At 46.4% G+C, this 25754-nt stretch overlaps 2 protein-coding genes across 4 annotated transcripts in view; one reads left to right on the forward strand and one right to left on the reverse strand.

The window, feature by feature from the left end:
• Positions 1-25754, forward strand: part of Tagln2 (transgelin 2) — a 960136-nt gene that overhangs the window by 113932 nt on the left and 820450 nt on the right. The gene's annotated exons all lie outside the window — the stretch shown is intronic.
• Positions 16665-18024, reverse strand: Dusp23 (dual specificity phosphatase 23). Its single transcript, XM_051147934.1, has 2 exons — positions 17677-18024; positions 16665-16866 (listed from the first exon to the last, which is right to left on the reverse strand). The coding sequence occupies exons 1-2, from the start codon at positions 17941-17943 to the stop codon at positions 16681-16683; spliced, it is 453 nt and encodes a 150-aa protein (XP_051003891.1). The 5' UTR covers positions 17944-18024; the 3' UTR covers positions 16665-16680.

Raw genomic sequence — 25754 nt, forward strand, 5'->3', positions numbered from 1 at the left:
GATGCCACAAACAGCTTTAGGTGTTAGAAGATACTGATCCTTTCAGTCCTTAGAGCATTTAGGTGAGGCCACGTTTCTATCTGGGATCAGCTTTCCTGTTTTTAATTTTTTTCCTCTCCCTCCTTTCCTGTCTCCCTCCTTCATTGTTTTTTTTTTTTTTTTTAAATTAAAGTTTATTTATTTATTATTATGTACACAGTGCTCTGTCTGTAGATGCACCTGCAGGCCAGAAGAGGGCATCAGATCACATTATAGATGATTGTGAGCCACCATGTTTCTGGGACTTGAACTCAGGACCTCTGGAAGAGTAGTCAGTGCACCTAACCGCTGAGCCATCTCTCCAGCCCCTAGCTTTACTGTTATTAAGTGTTACATTTAAATATAATCTTGGGGCTGGAGAGATGGCTCAGTGGTTGCTATGAGCCCTGGCTGCTCTTCCAGAGGACCTCAGTTCTTTTCCCAGCACCTACATGCCAGCTCAAAACTGTCTGCAACTCCAGTTTCAGAGGATCCAATGCCCTTTTCTGGCCTCCATGGGTACTGCGTGCATGTGGTGCACAGACATAGATGTAGGCAAAACATCCACACAGATAAAATTAAAAAAAAAAATAAAGGGGAAAAACACTTTAAAAAGATAGTCGTTTTAAAGATAGTACCACAGAGCAAGAATGCTTGGGAAGCTCTTAGGTGTGCTTGCTGCCCTGCTACTCCACTCAACCCAGCCTGTCTGTCTCTAGCCCCCACCGCATCTCTAGGAAGCAAGAGTGGTCTCACGTTGAGTGAATGTCAACATTGTTCCTGTTGGTTATTGTTGGAGGTTGGCCTGATGTATTTTGATGCTAATTTTTGCTTTCTCTCTGCCCCACCTTGTACCTTGTCTAAGAGCCTAACTTGTTTGACTGATAAAAGGCCATCAAGCTGGATGGTGGTGGTACACACCTTTAATCCCAGACTTGGGAGGCAGAGGCAGGCAGATTGCTGTGAGTTCAAGGTCAGCCTGGTCTACAAAGTCAGTCCAGGACAGCCAAGGCTACACAGAGAAACTCCATCTCGAAAAACCAATCAACCAACCAACCAACCAACCAAACGAAGCCCCCAGCCCCCCCCCCCCAAAAAACCCCACCATCGCCAACAAAACAAAACACAAGAACAACAACAACAAAACAAACAAAAGGCTATCACACCTGGGCAGGGCAAATGAGATAGGCGTGGCTAAGGTTCCCAGGCAGAGAGAATCTTGGGAGGAGAAGAGACTGGAGGAGAGGGGAGGAGAAGGCTGGGTCATAGTTTAGGTGGAGGAGAAGCACATGGCTGGTGTGGATGGAGATTTGGCCCAGATGATGATAATTAGCAAGTGTTTGGGATTATGGATGGGAGATAGCTTGATAGAAAGCATTAGAAGCAGATGGCATGGGGTTGGGGCAGGTAGAGGATTAATATCTGCCCTGCCTCAGGTTAACTAAGGCTATTTTAAAATGTAACAGTTGTCTGTGTCTTGATTGATTGCTAGCGGGTTAGAAAATACCACCGTAATAATAATTAGAGGCCTGATAATAAACATTATTAGACCTACTGGTAAACTAACCACAACAGATTATTTCCCCTCTTCTTTAAAACCAAGTCACACTCTCTCTCCCCACTGGTCTCCCATCTCTATATGGAGCTTTCCCATTGTCATCTGCAGGCACAGCCTCCCTAAGAGGTTTTGAAGGAGCTGTGCAGATTATAGTCACAGGCCCATTCCCTTGCAGTCTGTGTTCTCTAAGTAGTCTCATTTATGCCACGGTTAAATTACTATCTGTGATTCAGTGAGTCCCCAGTATGTCTTCCTGGTCCAAGGTCTAACCAAGCATCAGATTCCAGGGCCTAGCTGCTTCTGCAGGCATCCAGCTCCTCTGAGACCCCTTCCCTTTCTGTGCTGGCTGGTCCTCACTTTCAACTGGACTGGACTTAGAATCACCATGGAAATACACCTCGGGGTGTGTCTCCAGGGATGTTCCCTGAAAGGGATGTTAACTGAGGAAGGGCCCACACTGAAAGCTGACAGCATCCTCTCAGGGCCTTGGGTCCAGGCTGAGGGAGCGAGTGGAGCATCAGCTCGCAACTACGTTTTCCTCGATGGCTCACAGGTGTGGCCAGCTGCCTCAGCCCCCACAGCCATGTTTTCCCTGTCACAATAAACTGCATCCTTAAGGCAAGAGCCCAAACAAACCCTCCCTCCCTTCAGCCACTTTTGGGATATGTGTTATCACAACAATGAGAAAAGTAATATATGCTCTAATCTGGCCCTCTCTGGGTGTTTTCAATGTGAGCTAACATGGCCGCTTGGCCCACCCAGTGTACAAGTCCAGAAATGGAGTGTCTTGATTTTGATTATAATCAAAGTGCAAACCAGACAGCAACTATGTTGTCGCTAATGCACCCTACAGGACAATCTAATAAAGTCCCTCTGTAATGCACATTCCTTTTATTTATTCTGTTGCTCTTAAGAACCCTGTTCAACACAGCCCTCTTTCTGTCCTGACCACTGCCTGCACTGGGTGCACGTGCGTCTCCTGTTACCACTGCCTCTTGCATTCTTTCTCCTGCTGGGCTAGGACCAGGTTTGTCCTGTTCCCCCACTGCACTTTGATGTCTGGCAGAGTATGTGTTCAACCGCAAAACAGAACACACAGAGCAAAAGAGAACCAACCAGGTGAAGACCGGGTACCATAGAGTCCTCCTACCCCGCTCTCTGTGCCCCTGCCTCTGCACAGGAACAGATGTTCCTGTAGATGGATGCCAAATAGCCAGGGGCTGTGGGGTGAGACTGCTGTCACTAAAGGTGGCTGGTTGGCTCTGAGTCGGCCCAGTGTCCACACAAGTCAGCGCTCTTACACTTTCCTTAGTAGAAGTGGGAGCCCACCTGTCTGCAGCTACCTCAACTTCATCTACCTGCGCAGTTCCTTCAACTCACGACTCCATGTTCCATCTCTGGCTCCTCACTTTTCACTTATGCACCCTTTACCCGCCTCCTCACATGCGCCTCCACAGGTAGCATGTTAAACATTGCCTGTGTGCTTCAGATAGGGCGTCTGTCACTGAGAGCACACGGTTACTAAGAGCAGCATTAATAATTTGGGAATGGCTTCATAGAAGGGGCTGGAACTGCTGGAGGCTTATTCTTCCCTGGAGATTGAAGAAGAAAAGCATGTATAATTAAAGTGATAAATTGGATTTTTTTTGCCTCTCTGTTTACCACTGTCAAACATAATCTATTTCATGCATTTATACAGAATGCATAAAATAGGTCAGAATTAATTTTCTTCAGTTTGCTTATTTTCCCCTCCAGTTCCCTGGGTAGATGCACAACCTAGATAGAGAGGGAAAGACTGCAGGACTTGTGTATTCAGAGGAGATGGCAGTGGAAGATTTAGTGTACGGAACCCTGGAAGCGGCTGACACCTATGAGCAAGCAAACAATAAGGAGAGGTAATGAGCGGCTGGGGAGCAGCTTGGGACCCGGATCAGACTGAAGGGAGTTAGCGTCCCAGCTCAGTCTAGTGGGCTATGGGGCTTGGACCACAATCGCCTTTCTTCTCTTCAGCATTCCCTTCCACGTTCTCTCTCTCTCTCTCTCTCTCTCTCTCTCTCTCTCTCTCTCTTTCTTTCTCTCTCTCGCTCTCTTCTCTCCTCTCTCTCCCCTTCCCCCTTTCTCATCTGTGTTCTTTTCTGCAGTTGGATGCGAATAAACACCCCAAATAACCCTCTCCTTTATGTCCTTGTCCCCAGTGTTCACCGCATTGTTTTCCGTTCCTCAGAGCAATGACCCACCCATACACAAATCTTCTATAGTCCCCTTCCTTGTCAACCATGGGCCATCTGGCCACAGCCCCTGCAGAGTCCCCACTGCTGAACTGCTTTTTGTCAAAGCCACACAGACTCCTGTACTGTCAGCTCCGAGGGGAGGAGGGGGAGGGGTGGTTTCCTGCCCATGTTCTGTTTATTTGGTTACGCAGCAACATTTTTAACAGTTGAACACGGCTTCTAGCTTGAAACACCTTTCTGGCATCTCTCATGCCCCACAACAGTGCCCCGCCCCTCCGACCCATTCTTCTACCTCATTAAGTCTATATGCTGGGTTCTTTTTTTTTCCCCTTACCCTTAAATGGAGGGGTGCTTGGAGTTTGGTTCCAGCCTTCTTCTTCTTCTTTTTTTTTTTATTTACACCATCTGCCTAATTGTATGGCTTTGAAGAATACTCCAATGACACCTAAATTTATACCTCTTGACCCTACTCAACCTTTCCCATGGATTTCTGAACCCAGCGCACAATTGCCAGCTCTGCCCTTCCACTTGTGTGGTTGACACACAACGAAATGAAATTCTTCATTCTCTCTTTGCTAGGAACCACCCACAGATCCGCCCTTTTTTACTGCCCCTCATCTCAGTACTCCATGCCACACCCTGCTGCTTAAATAAAATCTCAGACATGCTTCACATGGAATCTCTGGCCAAGGTCCATCTATTCTTCTTCGAAATATATCACAGAAATAATTTCAAGGCACCACGAACTGCCTGTTCCCGCTGTATCCCTACCATGTCCCCCTAACTTCCTCCCACTTTAAACAGAGAAGAGAGACCCACTCTAGCATGAACAGTCCAATACAAGAGCTTCTCTGTTTAAAACCCCGAGGTCTCTCCACTGCACTGAGAATAACGCACCTTGGAGTCTACAGTATCCTGCACCATTGCTTGGCTTCTCCCCCAAGGCCACACCCCTCTCCTATGTGTCTTGTTTCATTAAGCCAAGGGACATTGAACACTTCCTCTAGCTTTTCTTTCCACAGATCTCCCCCCAGCCTCATCTATCATCTCTTTCTCCACAAACAAATCAAATACAACAAGGAATAAATTAAAAAATTAGAGACTTAAAAAAAAAAAAAAAGATGAATATAAGAAGTGCCTAGGCACCCAGCACCCAGCCTTATTTAATTATAAATTTTGGTCACACTTATTTGGGTTATTCTTTCTTCCTCTTTCTTTACTTCCCTCCCTTCTGTCTTGATCTTCTGCATTGTAGCCCAGGCTGGTGCCAGTTTCCCAGGCATCTTCTCTGCCTCCTGAGTTTGGGCTTACAGAAGGAGTGTGATCCTGTTTTGGATTTCTCTTAAAGCAGTAAGGCACCGAGATTCAGCCAAGGGCCCATGTGGTTCCCACTCCTGCACCTGGCATTTATTCTTCTCACATCTGTTTTTGCAGTCATTACATGCGTGTGTGTGCCCACCCACGATGCCTGGTGCTTGGTTTACCTGCAGTTTTCTGTAAATGGTACTCTAGAGAGGGAAGGCACCAAGGCTCCCCCTTTTTGTCAGCATGGGTTGTGATGTGTGAGATGTGACTGACACGTGTGGTGTTCCGTTGTCATTTACTGTGGTTGAATATTTCATTGGTCGTGGATGTCTAACGCATCTGCTTTCTTAATGGAGGATAACGGTGCCCTTTTCAGTTTTTGGCCATGGTGGACCACGCTGCAAGGACATTTGCACACATTTGCTTGAGCTCAGGTTTGAACTTCTTTAGGGTGAACCTGAAAAGTAGCATTTCTGAATAATAAACAGAACGCGTCTCCTCCACTGTGCTAGATAATGGCAGAGCTGACTTTAAAGTGGAGTTCCCAGGCCTAAACCCCTCATCTGCCCCTACAGAACTGCCGATCTAGTCTGTGCCACCAGGGGGCATCAGGCACCTCACCGGAACTGATTTTTGCTCTCCTGAAGTCAGGCTGTGGAACAGGGTAGGCTTCAGTTTGTGGGTTCCCTAATCAAACACAACAATAAAATAAAATAAAAATAATAAAAGCAATAGTAATGATAAAATAAAAAAACGTAACCAGCTTGAAGGAAAAAGGACCCACTCACACTACTAAAATAAACATATATGTGCTTAAGATGCAACACACACAGGGCTAACTTTTCACATATCTATTTGTTGTAGATGTTCAAGAAATAAATGAGCTTAGCTGATCCTTTCTCTCATTTTCTTGGTTCAGCTAAGAGTCTGAGTTTGGTGAGCCTCCAAATGATTTATTTTTATATGTGTTTCCATAAACAATTTATAGGACTATTTTTTACTTTGTATCTAATAATGCACACGTTTCCTTCTGGACCACCCAGCATGGATTCCAGAGCAAATCTTTGTTGGTGCTGCACTGTGCCCAGGTTGTGGCTTTTCTAGTCTCCTAAGAGTGTCTTTTAGGTTGTTTGCAGTTCGAGGCTATTTAAACAATGGTGGGTATATACTTTGCCAAGATAGATATTTTTTGGTTTTGCTAATGCTCAATTTTTAAGTTCCTGGAATTGTGTCTAGCTTATCACAAGTGTCCAGCAAATATTTATTGAGCAAATGAATAAATGAACAGCCTCATATGTGTCTCTAAGTTCCTCAAATGCAGTTTATTCATAAATACATATGTAGTAGCTGGGTATGTGTATGCATATATGTATATATGTATATTTCTGCTGGGGTCTGGGCTGAACTCATTCTCAGAGGAGGCCGTATGAAATGAGACATCATCAGCAACTTGAGACTTTGAGCTTCCTCCAGCTTTGCCAGACTTAGTTTGAGATTGAGTATAATATGTCTGACACTGTTGTTAAAAAAAAAAAATCATATCATTATTACTTTAATTTGTGTTTTATTAAGTGCTTTCTGATAACCTCATCTTGTATTCCCCTTGACATCTTCTGTGGTTTTCCAGCTTATCAGAGGAACAGGAGAGGGCTGGAGTGGGGTGAGGGTTTACTCCCAAGGCTGGGTCCTGTCCCCTCCGTGGACTTGCAGGCCTCTATGCATACTTGGTCTCTTTTTTGTCCCTGGAGGGTCTTGAGCACATGTGTCAGGATAGACTTAGCATTCCATAGGACTGAGGAACTCAGCATTGGGAACCTGGGCCACCCACCCACTTGTCCAGTTGTGCCTTGAACTCTGAAGGTCCTCATAAGAGTGGAGAGAGGGCTCCACAGGGGTGTGCACTCCCATTTCTTGTTTTTCAGCTGAAGCGTGTCAAGCTCTGAATTCAGGTGTTCTGGCATTTGTAGCTACTTGGAGTACTCTATAGATAGACCTGGCATATTCCAAAGAGGGGAGATTGTCTTTGGAGTCCTTAGGATGCTTCATTCACCTCTAGGAAAATATGTCTGGCTGGCTCCCTGAACTGACGGATTGACCATTATTTGGAGGAGAAAACAGACTTGAATTAAGGGTCCAACATAACAGCAGACAGGCTGGGGAACATGGAGTGCAATTGAGGCCGAAGGATGGAACGTTCAGGATTCCTCTTGGCCTGGGAGCCAACAGGGAGAAATACCAGCATGTGGGATGGAGTGAGGCATCGGGGCCTGCTGCCCCTGGGAACATGGGAAATGTGTCAACTGGAATATGGCAGCAGCCTGACTTAAAAATGTGACTGCAGAGAACGAGGCAGAGCAGTGTGCATGCAGAAGCCAGAGCCAGCTGCCACAGGGAAGGCGGCATCTTTGCAGCACAAAAGGATGACACTCATTTGAGATCTTTCCCCACTTGAAAGCAGTGAAAAATCATAACCTGTGAGCCCAGAGGGTGAGCACTCTGACTTAACAACCCATTCCCTTCCCTTTGCAAAGCAGCCCAGTCATTAACTTCCAGCAAGAGGAGAGAGCAGGTCCTTGCTTAACTCCTATCTTCTGAGTCAAGTCTTCTGAAGTCTTGGAAACCAGCAGCGGCGAGGCCTTGCCCGCCTCCTTTTGACAATGTTAAATCATAAAGTGCTGTACTGCTGCTCAGTCATGGGGCCATTCTGTCAGAATACAACTTAAGAAAAAAAAATGGAGCCTAGTGACATGTCCTCTGATCCAAACCCTGTGGCGAGTCCATACTGTGAATCAGATGTAGACCTTTCTGGTGGCAAGAATTTCTGCTTTTTTTTTTTTTTAAACTATCTTAACCCAATCATGAATCTTCTACCTCCCACCGGATAGGATTTTTATTTCATCCAAGCCTTTTGATGCCTTTATTTTTCCTTTGTCTGAGGACACACAACATCCGGCCCATCATCGTCTAAGCCTCTCTGAATGGACTCGGACTCAATATAAAAACCTTAGAACATTTAGTAATATTCAACACTTGTATGTCCCTTTAGGTTATCTACCCACATCTCTTTGAAAAGTTTAATTAAAATAATGTTTTTAGCAGACTCACTCTTCTTAGATTTTGATAGCTATAGCATTGCTTACGTATTTATGCACTACATATTTCCATTTTTGTGTGTGTTTATACTTAAGAGTGCTTGTGCCATGAGTTCCTTCACTAAACTGTCCCTTGACTAATTCTTTTTTCTTTTTTTCTATTTTTCACTAATGGGACAGCATATTAGTTAGTCAGTTACTCTGTGCTCATTATAAAGCTATATGATGCATCCTGCCAGGTTTTATAAGTGAGGGCAAGTCCTTAGTCTCCAGTAGAGAAAGGAGAGAGAGAGAGAGAGAGAGAGAGAGAGAGAGAGAGAGAGAGAGAGAGAGAGAGAGAGAGAGAGAGAGAGAGAGAGAGAGAGAGAGAGCTAGGAAGCTACTGAAAGGATCAGTGTAGGCAAATAAGGGCAGCTGCTTTGGGAGTATGGACACGGGGGCTGGAACCCTTTCTCTGAGGAGTGATGTGTAGACACAGACTGTCAGGGGTTAGGAAGAGCTGACAGCTAAGCAAAAAGGAGAGGAGCAAAGCCCAGTGCCAGCTGCCCAGGTTATCACATGGAGAGAACACCAAGTGCAGTGCTTTGACAGAAAAATGTCCCCCAGAGGTTCATGTGCTAGAACGCTCGACCTCCAGCTGGACGTACTGCTTTGGGAAGGTTATGGAACCTTTAGACACTACAGTCTTGCTACAGGAAGTACATGTCTGGGGTTGGGCTTTGATGGTTTGGAGCCTAGCTTCACCTGCTTTTGTCTGTTTTCGGGTGTGTGGATGACTGTGATTAGCACCTTCCTGTGGCGGTGGCTGCCATGCCGTTAGTTTCTTGATGGCCTCTGCTCCTCTATAACTGCAAGCCAAGATAAACCCATCCCATAAGCTGCTTTAGGTCATGATAATCCTTATGTCAACAGAAAATTAACTAACATAGTAAGCATCTGGTGATGTGCAGTTAAGGTTAACCCAGCAGGTCCGGGATGACTAGTTTATACATTCCAAGGCCTTCAGACTCTCCCTTGCTTAGCACCTGTGAGATGGACACTGAACCTTTGTCATAGTCTGCATGATAAGAATATTTCTGTATACCTGAGACCTCAGGTCGACCAGATGGTTCACGCCAACAATGTGATTTATGATGAACACCTGTTTTCTTATAGCTAAGTTGCTCTGGACCATGCTGCTTCAGTTTGACCTCTGCTGGGGCTGGGGACTGAATGGCTAAGGTCAGTCATGTACATGCTGCGTGCCTTCGTGACTGACCCCCAACAAACTCTGCTCACCAAAGCTCAGGGGAACATCTGCGGTTGGCAATACTTTGTATGTTTTCCCACTCATTGTTGCTAGGAGAATTGTGCCTATGTGAATCCCCTGGGAGGGGACAACTGGAAATGTGTGTCTGGTTTCTTTCAGGCTGTGTCACAGGAGCCTTTCCCTACTGTCAGATTTTAATCTGTATTCTTTGACTTCTATAAAGAGTGGGATGTTTTAGATCTTTATAAATATGATTAGGAATGACAGGGTTCTACCTGTGGGCTGGATCCCAGTATAGTTTTACCCAGCCCTTAGCTCTATCTAGAAATCATGATGGTATGAGACCTACAGAAAACATGTCAATCAATGAATTTTCTTGGGATGGGAGTAAAGGAGACCAAAGAGAGCAGCAGTGTTACCTGAGAGATGTCTGTGGCCATTGTCATTTCCCATGGGCCACCTTGGACTCAGAACAGTCACTACTCAGTGAATATTAGTAATGAAGATAAGTGTGGTCATTATACAAGCTAGAGGGGAAAAAAATCGCAGAGCTGTTTGCTTTATATTCACTGCTGCACATTGAAAATTCAGAGGTGGTATTGCTAATTTGTTCCATGATCACATATCCATGGTGGGAGAATAAGTCAAGGGAGAAATAGGGCGAGGGGGTGGTTGCAGCAATTTAAGCAATTTATTGGCACAAAGAACTCAGTTATCAAGGCTGCAAATAAGGCATCAGTTTCAGGCATGGGTGTGCACCAAAGTGTTTCTCAAATTTTTGTTTGCTTGGACAAGCATGCTGCCTTCTTAAAAGTGTGGCTTGAATCTGTAATAGCTAGAAAATGTTGGCTATCATGGGGGATGTGCTTATGTAAATACATTTTCAATCAGTGGGGGGACTTCAGTTTTGATGCTTTTTGGAGGCTTGAGGCAGAAGTCTGTTAGAGATGATGATGGGGCAGTGCAGACAATAGTTGGACAAGAATGTCCCTGAAGCCCTGTGACCAGAGGGCTCCACAGATGGCTCCAGGAGACCCAATGCCACAATTCTGGGCAGGGTACTTTTATTTTCTAATTACAAGTCTCCTTTCTTTAATCTATGAAAAGGGAAGGTGGTTACTTGCTAACTCCAGGCTTCAATCTTGTTCTACTGGGTGACTTGAGGCACAGTACTTAAACTCTCTGGGCGTCAGTATACTCACTGTGTATTGGTTGTTGTGGTAGCACTCTGTCCGTGGGATTTTATACAATTATTTTTTGAAGAGTGAATGAGATAATGTCTGGAAAGCACTGGGCACAGTGCCTGGCATACATTAAGGAGTCAAACAACAAAACCATAAAGAGTAGCAGGATTTTCAATAAATTATCAAACATGTAAAGCCATGTAAGCCCCAGGATTGTCATCCTGGGAGAAGACATCTACATGTTCTGAGCTGGAGACTAATGGATGCGACAGAACCACTTTGATGGTACTTGGCCCAGTGCTTAGGCTGCATTTGATTTTTAGTTTATAATTACATTTAAATATTTATTTGTGTGTGTGTGTGTATGTGTGTGTGTGTGTGTGTGTGTGTGTGTGAGAGAGAGAGAGAGAGAGAGAGAGAGAGAGAGAGAGAGAGAGAGAGAGAGAGAGAGAGAGTGTAGGAGTAGGTTCTCTCCTTTCACTATGGGGCCCCAGGGAATCGAACCTAGGTAGTGAGCCTTGGCAGCAGGCACCTACAGCCACTGAGAAATCCGGCTGGCCCCAGGCCATATTGTAAATCGTAACACATAATTCAGGTGTAATTGACTTGTGTTTAGGTGCAGGATTATTCTCCGGCCACCTAGGAGGAAGAAATGAGTCCTTGGGGGACATTGGGATATGACAATCAGTAGGGCTGAGCTCTGTAGTGCAGACAGACCCTATGGTGTCTCTGGACTCACAGAAAGTCTTCTGAGGTGGATATTTGGTGAAAGAAACATGAGCTCTGGACTGTGGAGTTTATATCCCAGCTGCACCTCTCCCACCCTGTGCTCATGTAGAAGCTCATGTGTTTGAACGTTTGGTCTCCAGTTGGTAGGGCTGCTTTGGAAGGTTGTAGAACCTTTAGGAGATGGGGCCTAACTGGAGGAAGTAAGTCCACAGAGGTGGGGCTTGAGGTTTAACAGACCAGCCCCACTTGACGTTCTCTCTCAGCTTCCAGACAGTTTATATTCTTCCGGCCATGATGGACTGTATCCCTTTGAACCATAAGCCAAAGCAGACCCTTCCTCCCTTGATTTGCTTCTGGCCAGGTAAGTAGTGTCAATAATGAGAAAAGTAACTAATACAAGTGTGATCTTTGGTACACTATTCACCCTTTTTCTACCTCATTTCCTTCTACAGGAAGAAGAAATCACTTGACTTGCAGGGTTGTAATGATAAAATGACATAAGGCAAGGTATGTAAACCACCAGCTACATGGTAAGTGCTTCATAAATGATGGCAATTATGCTTACATAAGCAAGCAGAGTATGGGTATGACAAACTGTGAAACGCATTAGTGGTAACTGTCATTGTTTTGTGACAAAAAAAATTCCTGTGAGACCAAATTAGTTTCCCTCTCAGAAAGAATGATAAGACATAGATAGCAGGGGTTTTGATTTGATGCTTGTCAAATGGGTGTGGATCATTCTGAGGAAGGATGTAGGGGTTTAGATTAACTCTCTGTTCCGGGAAATATGCTCATCATTACCCCGCGGGAAACTGACTTTGGGGACAATGCTGGGTAGGTGGGGTTGTGTGCAATGGGGCAGACCTCCTCAGACAGGGGAAGATCAACAGTAAGATTTTGCTACACATTAGAGTAGGCTGAAAGGGACAGACTGCATGGGGATGGGCTGAGTTTAACGCTACAGGATATGTGAAAAGGCTCACGGGCATGCATATGTAGGCCCATGACCTTACTGAAGCTCCTTCTGAAGCATCAGATTGAGATACATAGTCTTTCATGAAGCCTCGGGACTCAGAACTCAGAAGTTCCAGTGGACACGTAAGCACCACAACCAGGGTTTCTCATCCTTAGCTCTCCTGACGTTTTGATCTCGGACTGATGACGTAGGGTGTAGGTTTGCCCTGTGCTCTATCTTGGGCATGTCACAAGGACAATGAAGGCAGAAAGAATCCTCTCAAATAAGCTTGTTGTCAGTTTCTTCCTGTCTTGACCTACGCTGTTCTTGCAGCTGAACAATTTTCCTATGAAAAGGTCCAAGTGGTCAGCACGGAGCCAAGACTGTATGGAACAAAGGTTTCCATGCAGAAAATCCTCTACTCAGCAGAACCTGTCATGTACTGGGGAAGAAACATGGACGACTTTTCAAACACAGGGACTACGCTGGTTACAGTTTGTCAACTTGGGAAGAATGAGCCCCAATTGAGGACTCCATTGGATTGGCCAGTGGGCATGTCTGTGAGGACATTTTCTTGATTGCCGATCAATGTGGGAGAGCCCAGCTCAATGTGGGCAGTGTCATCCCTGGGCAGGCGGTCCTGGGTTGTATAAGGACACAGCCTGAGAAAGCCATAGAGGGCAGTCTTCTGTCGTGGTCTCTGCTTCAGTTCCTGCCTCCAGTTCCAGCCTTGGCTTGCCCCAACGATGGACTGTCACTTGGAAGTATAAGATGAAACAGATGCCTTTTTTCCCAAGTTGCATTTGGTTACGGTGGTGGTCTGAGTGAAAATAGCCTTCATAGGCCCATAGGGAGGGGCACTATTAGGAGGTGTGGCCTTGTTGGAGTAGATGTGGCCTTGTTGGAGTAGGTGTGGCCTTGTTGGGAGAAGTGTGTGTGGGGGTGCGGGGGGGGGGTTGTGCTTTGAGGTTTCAGGAGCTCAAGTCAGGCCCAGTGTCTGCTCTCTCTCTTCCTGTTACCTTCAGATCAAGATGTAGAACACGCAGCTCCGTCTCCAGCACCATGTCTGCCTGCATGCCGCCATGCTTGTCTTCATGATGATAATGGACTAAACCTCTGAACTGTTAGCCAGGCCCTAATGAGATGTTTTCCTTTATAAGAGTTGCTGGGGTCACGGTGTCTCTTCACAGCAACAAAATCCTAAGGCGGTCATGTTTATCACGGCAGCAGAAAGCAAAGCAGAATGCGGTAGAATAGAGTTCTTCTGAGTGTAGAAAGTCAGTGCTGCTTGTGACCTTGCTGGGAAACAAGGCTGGGAAGAGTTGAGAAGCTGGGAATAATTAGATTTCCAGACACTGGTTGGAAAGGTGGCAGTATGTGACTTGGTCCTTGTTCCCCTATTATGACATATTGTATATGAAAGGCCCAAAATTTATTCCTCTACTTCCAGAGAGAATGAAATCTGTATGCTGGTCTGGTGCAATGGCTCTTACTGGGGTAGACTTTGTTCCCATTGGGAATGTGTGGCAATGTCTGGAGACATCATTGGTTATCATAACTAGAGGGGTGTGTGGCTGTCATCCAGTGAGTACAAACCAGGGACACTGCTAAGCATCCTACAGTATGGATCGCCCCCCACCCCCCAGTTATCCAGCCCCAGTTCAAAATGACAGCAGTGCTAAAGATTAGAAAGCTTGGTCTGGTGCAAATGTAAATATGCTTCTCAGATGGATGAGGTGTGTCCCTGGCACCAGCGTAGGAGGTAATGGGGGATGAGCCACGGCTAATATGTGACCTTTCATTGGTAGCCAAATACAGAAGGAAGGGTGATGGGACAGCAACATTTCTGGGGCATAAATGAACACAAATGGAGCATCAGGCTAACCCCTCAAGGTAGATAGAAGGAGAAGGGCAGAGTTTTTTCTCATTTGAAGTCAACTCTTACTTATTTAAAAGCGATTTCCTTAAGCACATAATTATATGTTTATTTCCCTAAGGAACTCTTGAGGCAGAGGAGACCTGCTTAAATTATGGGGAGGGAACCGCACACAGGGCTTTAATGGGGTTAGAAAAATTTTCTGTCTCCTTCAAAGGAGTCTTGGGAGGAAGGTAAGAGCCAATTCTGCTCTGGCAGTGCAGAGAGGGCGGACGTGGGGAGGGACAGACAGCAGAAAGGGCAAGGATGGGTCACACAGCCCAGTTGATTGGTATTGCCTACTGGTGAGGAGACACAATGCTTGGGCACAGCTTCAAGCCTCCCACTTCCTCCTCGTATGGGTAAAGCTCTGACAGTGAAAGAAAAGAGCTGAGGAAATGCACCTTTTACTCTTCTGGGCTATGCCTGCCTCAGGACAGTATACATACAGACATGCACACTCTCTTGGGAGATGGTTTAGTTTGCGTCACGAGGCTGCGGTGGGAGTGGCAGGGTGGGTGAAGCATTTGGTGAGAGGAATGTGAGGATTTCATATAGTGTTTCCCCCTCCTCTTTCCTTGGCTGCAGCTGGAATGCCTGGAACTTTTGAGGTTCTTCTCTTTGGCTGATGTATTCCCATAGGTGGGATAGACAGGATCCAAGGAAATAGTTAAGGAATGGATTCCCCCAGATTCAACAGGGCAATGATTCTAAACGAGGGCATCTGACATTCCTTGTGTAAATGAGCCTTTTGTGTAAGAGTGGGCTGGGTAACATTGAGTTAGGGCCAGCAGAGAATGCAGAAGGAAGTACAGAGGACAGGATGCCATCGGCCCAGCTCCGTCTTTGATATGAAAGATGGAGGCTGTAGGGGGATTCTTGACTAGTCTGTCCTGTGCCTGGAATAGTAGACAGCCTTTAGTCTTTAGCCTTTAGGCGTGGATGGACAGCCATTACCCATCTTCTCCGGAAGGCTGGGCTCCCAAGACTAGGAAACATGGCTTATTTTGCTGAGTCGATTCCTTCTCTCATAGCACCTACTTCGCACAGGCACTCAGAGTACATTTTAGGCCCTTATTCAGCTCAGGTTATTATCGCAGAAGACAGGGCATGAATTCAGGCTGACATTATGGAAATGAGTCCACTGGGCTCACGTATGACATTTATCGCATCTCTCAGAAAGTCTAAAACATGGTGCTAATGGCAGGATGAAGTCCAACAGGGGAGAGGAGAAGAGAAGACCTGAGAAACATGGCCAAGATTCACAGCCTCAGAGCTATTTATTTATTTGGCTACTTAATAGCCACTCTGTATAACCATCAAGACTCAGGTCCTCAAATGCTTGGTTTGAGGCTGGGGACAACATAGGGGCTGGAGGTAAGAGACGAACTGAGTGAATTTGAGGGTGGTGGACAGCCCTGGAGAGAGAGAGAGAGAGAGAGAGAGAGAGAGAGAGAGAGAGAGAGAGAGAGAGAGGAGAGAGAGGAGAGAGAGAGAGAGAGAGAGAGAGAGAGAGAGAGAGAGAGAGACAGAGACACAAAAGGGAGGGAGAGAGGGAGGGAGAGAGAAACAGACAGAGAGACAGAGACAGAGAGGGAAGGAGGGAGAGAAAGAGATGGAGAGGAGAGGGAGAGAAAGGGAGAGGGAAAGGGAAAGAGGGAGAGGGGGAGAGAGAGAGAGAGAGAGAGAGAGAGAGAGAGAGAGAGAGAGAGAGAGAAAGAGAGAGAGAGAGATGGGGGGGGAGGGAATATATCTGTGTGTGTGTGAGAGAGAGGGGGGGGGAATAGATCTGTGAGCATGACACCCAGGTGTTCTGTACCCAGAGAGGAACAAAGGTGACTCATGTGGAGCACTACTCAGGGGGTGATATCAACCGGTGCACTCCTGCTGTGGGAGTGCAGAGCTTTGAGGCTGGGTGGCCAGAGCCATGGGTCTCTTTGTCTGACCAGTTCTCCAGAAACAACATCGCATATGGTCAGAGAACAGCGCCTATAGTTTCAGCATCTTCATGGGGACAAAGGTGTATGTAGCCGTCTTGGCCCACCCTTCTGTTTTTCAGAACTGTGACCTTAGACCTTTCTGAGACCTAGCCACCTCATCCAAAGGATAGAGATGGGTTTTGTCATTTTTACAGCTCAGGGCTACATGTAGCTGATGCATTGGGGGGCGCTGTGTAAATGCTAAGCCATGAAAACGGGTTCTTACTAGTTATTAACTCATTTCATGGGCTCTCAGCCAGCCTGTCAATCAAGTTATGGCTTTGGGGAAAGACTATACTTCTGTCCAATAGGAGCCAAAGGGAGCTGAAGATGGTAGTACTTTTAGTCCACTTCCCTTCCTCCCCCGCGACTTTTTTCATATGCAGCAGGAGTATGATCGCCCGCCCCCCCCCCCCCCACCCCCCCCCCCCCCCCGCGACCCCCTCCCCCTGTTGCTGCTATCTCTTATTTTGTTCTCTGGTAGAACTGGAAGACAGCTTTCTCTTGTTCATACGTCTCAATGGATCCAGGTCGCAGGCGCCGAATCTCAGCAATGGCATCTCCTGCAGCCAAGCCCCGCTCCTTCACCAGGTAGCAGGCCAGCATGGTGCCCGTGCGGCCAAAGCCCAGAGCACAGTGCACTCCGACGGCCTGTGAAGAGGAGACTGATGGAGTAGAGTCCACTGCCCTCCCCACCACTCCCCTGTCCTCACTGAAAGGGACTGTTCTTCCCACAAGTCATAGGCCCTCATAGGACAAGAAGTGACATCAAAGCAGCAGAGACTGTCATTGCTTCTGGTGACTAGGAGGCCTCTCAAGTGGCTGGTTCCAAGCCAGGCTCTCGACCTGCATCTTGCCACCTCTCTACCTGTGCTGTACTGTACAGAACACCTAGCCATGTGTGGTGGTATTTTTTTCCTGAAGCCTGTCAGTCCAAACTGAGACTGGATGTAAAATACTTACCAGGCTCTGAAGATGCAGCATGAAAAAGACTGGAAATGCCTCATTAATAATTTGTCTCATATTGATTCTATGTTGAAATAATATTTTTGACTTATTGGATTAGTAGCAAAATTAACTTCACTAGCTCCTTTTTCATCTTTTTAAAAACGTAGCTGCCAGTAAAATTTAAAATTACAAGTGTGTCTCTATGACATATGGACCTCTAGAAAATGTGTTTTGAACAGTTTCCATCTGGCTTCAGTACTTCCCCCCACCCCTCCGACTCCTGGAAGTATTTCATTGACAGCACTCCCTCTCCAGCCTACTTGGCATCACCTCCTCTCCAAGCAGCAACTTGGACTCTAGTCAGTGGGTGGGTCCGTTTAGCTCCAGCCCCACCCCACGTAGCCCCGCCCAGCCTCAGGCCTCGCCCACTTCTTTTCTACTCCACCCTCCCACCCCGGCCCCGCCCACTCATTTCACCCCGCCCTTCTCGCTTTGGCTCACGGAAGCGCTGACCTCTCCCCGAGCGTTGGCCTCGTCTACAAGCTTCACAAATTGGTCGATCTGTTCGGGGGCAGGCGGGCAAAAATCAGGGATGCGCAGTCGGTGCAGCGTGAGGCCAGGACAGCTGTCGCTGTGAGGGGGCCCGCGCTCCGTCAGGGACACCAGGTGCCGCACGCCCAGGTCCAGCAGGAACTGGTAGTGTGCAGGGAGTCTCGGCAGCGCCAGCCCGGCCAGCCGTCCCGGGAGCACCCAGGAGAAGTTGGGGGGCTGCACGCCCATCGCGGGGGCAGGGCACTCAGGGCGAGGCTGGCCTTTCCTACTCCACCCTGTGACCTGGTCGCCCCCTGGGGCTGGCTTCCGTCGCCGTTCTGCACTCTGCCCAGCCGGCCACGTGGTCCCTTGGACCCGCCCTTTCGACGCTCCTTTCCACCCCGGGTTGGCTGGACAGCGGGGGTGGGGCTAAGACGTCTTCTAGACCAGCGGAGAAGCCCATCAGTTTTAGGAGCAGGAGGCTCGTTGATAGGTTGGATAATCAACTATACGTGCAATTATTGCAGCCGGTAGTGGATACACTAAGGAAACCTGGAACAAATTAGTTGCTCCTGTATATAAAACAGCCCAGGGCTGGGCTCTGCTGCTCCCTGGTGGTGTGTTGGAGTTACTGCATCGTGGGCCAGCAGCCCCTCTTGACAGTGTTTGTGAAAGGGTTTAAATAGGTGACAAATCTACTTGCCCCTGGGCATGTGGGTGTGGGTGGGTAATCTCTCCAATTACCAAGCAGTCGTTGGTGTCTTGTTGAGTTCTAGTACAAGGTCCCAGGCAACAGAAAATTTACATTTTCCTATTGCTGGAAATGTTAAAAAGTGTGTGTGTGTGTGTGTGTGTGTGTGTGTGTGTGTGTGTTTGTGAGATGTGGCACCTTGAAATGTGTGTGTGTGTGAGATGTGGCACCTTGAAATGGTACTCAGAATAATATAGTAATTACAATCAATAGCATAAGAGAACAATGATTGAACACTTGATTTGTGGTAGGTACTTGTGCAAGCACTTTTTCTGTGTTAATTAATGGTCACAAGATAGATGACCAAAGTAACCCCATTTTTGAGATGAGAAAACTGAGGCACTGAGGAAGCTAAGGAAGGCACTGTTCTCCAGAATCTTTTAACAGCACAACACTTTGCTATAGTCAGGCATCTTCAAACATATCATCTTTAAAGCCCTGGTATATTTTCTTAATTTCATTTGCAGTTCAGAATCTCCTTATTTCAAGGTCCTGCTCCCCAAGTCACTCTAGCCTGGGCCAGACAGAGTTTATCAATGCTTAGCTTATGGCGTGTGTTCAGACCTCTGTCTTGAACAGTATCACACCCAGGCTCTGAGCAGTCTGTGTTGTCTTTTGAATGAGGTACCAGTGGATCTGGCTACCACTAATTGTGCAAACCGTCATCGCTGTGCCAGGCAGGCCCTGTGCTGTATGCTTTCTCCAATAATCAAATGTGGAAGGTATGCTTGTATCCTTTTTGTGCATGAGTACCCAGAGGCCCAGAGAAGTGGTTATCTTGGCTGGGGACACACTAACCATGAAGATGCCCTTCCCTCCCGTTGTTACTAGTCATTGGGGGTGAGAATCTGGGCCTTGGCAGTCACAACAAGCCAAGACTGGCTACTTGTCTTCTATGGAGCAAAGAAGTAAATCATAAATGCAGGAGGAAGTTTGCTACGTTAGTAAGAGAAACAAAGAGGTCTGGTCCCCACCACCCAAGTGTACTTTTGGGGTCCTGGCATAAGGTTTAGGTTTAGGTTTAAGAAGAGGGTAAGAGTAATCAAGGTGTGGTCCCACCCACCATTACAGTTTCTGCTTTAGTCTCTCTTACAGGGAGACAAGGCTTCAGGACCATGAAATCTCTCTCAGGAAGATAAGCTCCCTGTCTGCCCAACACCAGGCTCCCAGCCTTTTCCTTCCTCAGCATGAGACTCCCAGGGAAAGTTCAGTATCTTGGAATTCATTGTTTCAGTAACTGGACAGCCTGAGGGAAGGATACACGTGTCTCTAGAACACCTTCCTTCATTCCTGCTGATGACACCTGTGTCCCCTACCCCTAATATGCAAAGTTAGCCCATGGCTCCAGCCAAATGTGAGGCGTTCTCCCTTCCCAAGGTGGACAGCGTGCTCTGGCTCAGTGCCACCCAATCTCCCTTCCCGTTAGAGTCCTGATGAAAGACTTCCTGGTTCGCACTGCCACCCCCTCCCCTTCCTCCCATTCTCCCCCTACCACCCGGCAGCGCTTCCCCTGCCTAGATGTCCAGTCCATTTCTTTTTCTCTTGAGCTGTGTGGCCTGAGAGTCACCGGCCACCCCACTCATCCTCTCTCAGTTGGGGTTATTCAGGCTATCTGCCTGTGCTGTCTGTGGAAGTAACCCTTCCGGGACCGGTCCTTGGGAACAGATTGCTTCTCCCCCTCTTTCCTTCCACTTGTCAGGGAAGAACTTCCCACATGTCTACTGGTTTTCTTTGCCCATCCATCCTTTATCTCCTTGCTGCCTAGCTCCAAGGCTGTCTTCTCCGGTGGAAAAACAGGTTGTTTTTTTTTTTTTTTTTAAAGAAATTCTCCACTGTCTCGAGCCCCCAGACTGCTACTGGCATTGTGCTCTCTCTCCTCTGGGTCTCTGCGAGGCTAAAGCACATTCGTCCTCCCTCCCCAGGCTCGCTGATGGAAAGGCCGGTTGGCTCCCTATGAAGACTCGCTCTCTCTTGTCCCTTCATCTGTATCCTTCAGAGGAGGGAAGGGATCAGGGTCTATCTCCGAGAGCCGCGTCCCATTGCCAGGGCTCGCATTTAGTCTGCCTCAGCTGGGGGTTCCTGAAAAGCCTCTGCTGGGGTTCTGGCTAGGTTTCCTGCGCAGCCACGCCAGCCCCTTACACAGTATGACGAGGGTCGTTCTCTGCTTAGAGTTATCTGGGCCTCAGGAGGGCTTGGGCTCTGTGTACTCTCATCTCCCACCATGGAAGTTATTTTGTTGAACCTATTTTCATTGGAACCAAGACAAAATCTTTCACTTTAAATTGGAGCCTGAACACGGTGTTCCAAAATGTTGAGTAAATGGTTGGAAAAAATAAGCAGAATGCATTGACAAGATGTACACCAAGACACTGTGAGTCGCCCGGGTGTTTGTCGGTTCTTTAATTGCATGGGGACTGTGTTGAATAGTATGTATAATTTCTTTTAAAACTTTATTTTTCATTGAATATAGTCCACACACTAAAACATGCAATGAATATATACTTCAGTGAATTTTTACACATGTATATACACACACAATAACCAATTAGAGTAGATAAATAATATTTTTCCATATTAATCTGATGGTTTATTTGCTGAGTTTATGCTTTTAATGTTTAGACCTTGAAAGCACGAGTTCGTTCATAGTATTGTTATCATGTTTACACCTCTGTTACCCTTTCACCTCCCTCTTGCACACCCCATTTTCATTGTCTCTCCTTTTAAGGAAGTGATTCTCTGTCTAGTTATTAGTTTTGTAAAAGGGGCTGGTTTCTTGGTTGTTAGTTGGCATGGTCCCTAGTGCCTGCACCTGTACTTGTAGTATGTGTGTATGTGTGTATGTGTGTATGTGTGTATGTGTGTATGTGTGTATGTGTGTATGTGTGTATGTTTGTGTTGACGGACATGTTTTCGAGGAGCAATAATCTTTAGTAATTTCCCCAACTTTAAGTAATTGATGACATACTTGGGGGAATTTAGACACAGATATAATTATTCCCAGAATATGTAATAAAGTACTAAACTGCTCATCAAAGAAATTGTCATTATCTTACAATCAGATAACATATAGTTAAAAGCTAATTGTGCAATAAAAATAACAAGCATGAAAGGAATCAGTGGGGGCTGGGGAGCAACACTTGGGTTGGAACAACCAGAAGTTTCTAAAGGCAGGCTCTTCCTTTTCCATTTTGTTCTCTGTCCATTCAGAAGCTCAATGGAACCATTTCAGCTCATCCTAACCCCCCTCTTGTCGATAATAATCTTTTGACTTAGTGTGTGCGTGTACGTGTGTGTGTGTGTGTGTGTGTATGTTAGGCCTGCCTTAGTTACTTTTCTATTGCTATGCCAAGACATCATGACCAAGACAAGTTATAAAATAAAACATTTAATTCAGTGGCTCCAGAGGGTCAAAGTTCATGGTGGGGAGCATGGCAACAGGCAGTGCACATGTAGGCATGACATTGGAGTAGAAGCTGAAAGCTTATATTTCACTCTACAAGCATGAGACACACACACACACACACACACACACACACACACACACACACACACACACACAGACTAGGAGAGCGGTTGGGGATGGATGGCATGGGCTTTTCAAACCTTTTCAAAGCCTTCTGTCAGTGACACAACATCCTCCGACAAGACCGCGCCCCCTAAATCCTTCCCCAACATTTCCACCAACTGGGGACTAAGTACACAAACATGACCATTTGGGGTCATTCTCATTGAAACCATCACAAGGCCCTAGTTTACTCACTGACAGGAGGTGAAGGTAGACACAGACACTTGCTTCCTTTAGCTAGGTCCCTGTGTCCCATCAAAGCAGAGAGTCACTTGAATAATCTTTCTGTGTCTGCAATGTCCTGAGTTTCCTATGTGCCAACAAACCTTTTTACCAGGACTCAAAGGTCTGGAACCCGAACCTAGGAAGAAGAGGCTATGTGGCGAGCAACCCCCAAGATGCCTTTAATGGGCATCTCATGTCTTGGGCAGTTCTTTTCTACAATGTTGGGGCCAGCTTTTTTGTAGCCCGTAGGCTTTGTTGAAATGGTAGTATATAACTTCTTAGGTTTTGTCACACAAACTTGGAGTTTTCCTTATTCTTCCTTGGGAAGGAGATTTGTCTTGGGGAATCTTGTGGGGAGGCCAGCTGCTGTGTTGTAAGGATGTGGGAGATCTCTGTGAGGACCAGAAACCTCTGGCTCTTACTCAAGCTGCAGAGATGACTAATCAAGAAGTGGATCCCCACCCTCTCTCCAAGCCCCAGTGAAGATTTTAGGTGGCTTGTATAGCAACTTGGGTATTATCCCACAGACTGCCTGGTCAGCACCAGCTAGCCATCCCTGCCCTGAATTCCTTATGCACAGAAGCTGAGTTAATTAATACTTATGGTGTAAATAATCAAAAATTAGGGCATTTAGTGTATAGCAACAAGTAACTACTATAGATGAAAGTTTTCTTTCAAGGAAAGAAGAAAATGAATTTCCAATAAATACAAGAATGAAAACAAAAACAGGAGAGAAACGTACACTAAAGGCAGTTGTGTTACAAGTCAGTGCAAAGTTCTCACATCTGGGGAATTACATGTAGTAACCAACTAGAGTAGTTTGGTAAAGTGTGTGTATGTGTGTGTGTGTGTGTGTGTGTGTGTGTGTGTGTGTGTGTGTGTGTGTGTGTGTGTGGTGCTGGAGGTAACAGTTTATACAGTATTTGGACAGCTAGGGATGACATATAAATTCTTTTACCACTAGCCGCATACAGGATGTGAACAATCACAACACATTGGCTCCTAACCACACACATTCCCTATAAACTAATGGTGATGCTGCCCTGGAACCCACTGGGGGCTGTGTGCTGGCAGACGGTGTAGGGGTCTGAAATGGTCTGGGTGTGGCCAGCTCACCTTGGACATTTTAATACAGGTCTTTCCACCAGATGGCACTGATAGCTTTTCCTTGTTTCTCTCTCTCTTTTTGTCTTGTTGAAAGTGTGGGACTTGTATGTTGTTGCAGAACATTCCCTGGCTAAAATCTCACAATTTGCTAGCTGATTTCTTCTTGTATTTTTGCATTTAAGAGGCTTATAATTATATTTTCTTTTTTAGATCATTCCAGGAGCTTTGAGTTGGGATGTGTGTGTGTGGGTAACCGCTGTAAATCAGATGCTATTGTGTGAGGGGGAGATAGGGGAGTAGGTGGGAGGGACAGGCTTTAATGTCTGTAAAAAACTATTGAAAAAGGCACGTGAGGGCAAGATCAAGAGGGGCCACCCAGGTAACAGTTACCTTTGTTACAAAAGCCATCTTGGTGGGTTCTCTTCTACTTTTGAGGTGCTTAGGGCCCAGATGAAGAGCAACCCAACTGGCACCTTGATGCCAGCCTGTTGAGATTCCAAGTGGACGATACAGCTAACTTGTAACGGGGCTGCTAATCTACATAATACAGACTTCTTTAGCCACCAAGTTTGTGGCACTTTGTTCTGCAACAGAAAACATCTTGCCACTCCTACTCATTTTCTGATCTTTAATGTGCTGCTACCACAGCATTAGTAGATCCTAGATTGCTATGTTGTTTCTTGTCTTTTCACATCATTTTCAGCCTTCTAATTTCCAAAGCTGTTGACCACACTGGTTCATTACCTGCTGCAAATTCAACGACTACAGTCAATCTACAGGGCGCATGCAGCCAACACCTGATATCCCCGGTGCTTCCCGAAGCTCTGCTCCTTAGCAGGCTCCTTCCTATTAGTGCTTCTCCTTCCTCATTAGAGCTTCTCCCTCCCATTGGTGCTTCTCCTCTTTAGTGCTTCTCCACCTCTGACCCACAGCTGACATCACTGTGAGAAACTCAGACTCTCAGGCTCCATCTTTGACCTGCGGGAGCTTCATGAGTTTCATAGTCACACCTCTTCACACTCACACACCTAGAACCCCGTTGATCAGTGGCTTCTCCCTTTCTACTTGATAATCATTAGGAGCATGAGAGCTAGGACTCAGGGCCCAGCACTTGTCAGGTCTCAGTCTGTAGAGCTGAAAAACTACTGAGTAGGCCTGCGGGCAGAGGAGGCAAGGAGAGAGAGAGAGAGAGAGAGAGAGAGAGAGAGAGAGAGAGAGAGAGAGAGAGAGAGAGAGAGAGAGAGAGAGAGAGAGACAGAGAGAGAGACAGAGAGAGACAGAGAGAGAGAAGAGAAGAGAGGAGAGGAGAGGAGAGAAGAGGAGAGGAGAGGAGAGAAGAGAGAGAGAAGTTGAGTCCAACTGGCTTGGACGGAAGCCCAGGGCCAATTAGAAACACCTAACAGTCTGAGTTAGAACAATCTATTGGCTGTAGGTACAAGCTAGAAGGAGATCCAAGAAAAATATGCTTAAATGTACATGTGTTTTTCCTGTTTCTGTTCCAAGGAAGGGCTTGGTTCCTAGATTTCCTTTCTGGGGGAATTCTTGAAACATCATTCCCTGCCCTTTTCACTTTTTAACTACATTCCAGGCAGGGCAGAAATGACTCTAGTTGTAATCCAATTTGCAAGCTCCTTGCTTCCCCACAATTTGAAGGAAAGAGAGTGAGCCATGTGCTCCATAACACACCACACCGTCTTTCCTGTCCCATGGCAGGTCTCCTCATCCAGATTCCATCTTTCCAGAACCTTTTTAGGACTCGCCATATCTGTCGGCCTCTGGACTGGCCTCCTCTTGTCTGGGTCTATAAATGTCTCCTTTATGTAGCCCTGATGACCTTATAGAGTACAGATCTTGGCATGCCCAGTACTCTGTAAGTGGTTATTGCCTTCCAGAGACCCCTTGATACACTTGTTGACTGACATATAAGCCCTGCAGGATGAGGTTCCTGGTTTTCTCTTCAGTGTCTTACAGCATTCCTTTGTAATGTTCCCATCACCCAGTGGTGCATGGGTGCTCAGAGGAGCAGTGTGCACTTTCCTGCCTTGCCCGACTGTGTCCTACAGTGACTCCCCTTTCCTTTAGTTTGTTGCAGTATTGCATCTCTACCAATGTTCAGTCTGGAAGCAAACCAAGTGTCCTAGGAAGGCTTCTTTACCACTCAGGGCTTATATGCCTCTTCATTTAAAACATTTAAGACCTTTGATAATATACTATACAAATAAGTATTATAAAATAATTAAAGTATATATGTATGTATGTGTGTGTGTGTATGTATGTGTGTGTATGTATATGGACCAGAGCCATTCTGTATTGCCCAGGCATGAAGGGTTTGATGTTTATATACCTGTTGGATGGACTGCTCAGCAAAGGTCACAGATGAGCTTGGCCTGTAAAACACAAGCAAGATGCTCT

Source organism: Acomys russatus, chromosome 6, assembly GCF_903995435.1.
Source record: "Acomys russatus chromosome 6, mAcoRus1.1, whole genome shotgun sequence".
NCBI classification, from domain to species: domain Eukaryota; kingdom Metazoa; phylum Chordata; class Mammalia; order Rodentia; family Muridae; genus Acomys; species Acomys russatus.

Excerpts from the sequence above, each read along its gene's own strand:
- Dusp23 (XM_051147934.1), bottom strand. The coding sequence starts at position 17,943 with ATGGGCGTGCAGCCCCCCAACTTCTCCTGGGTGCTCCCGGGACGGCTG. Across the intron at positions 16,867-17,676 it reads AGGCCAACGCTCGGGGAGAG|GCCGTCGGAGTGCACTGTGC; the intron begins GTCAGCGCTTCC and ends TCCTCTTCACAG.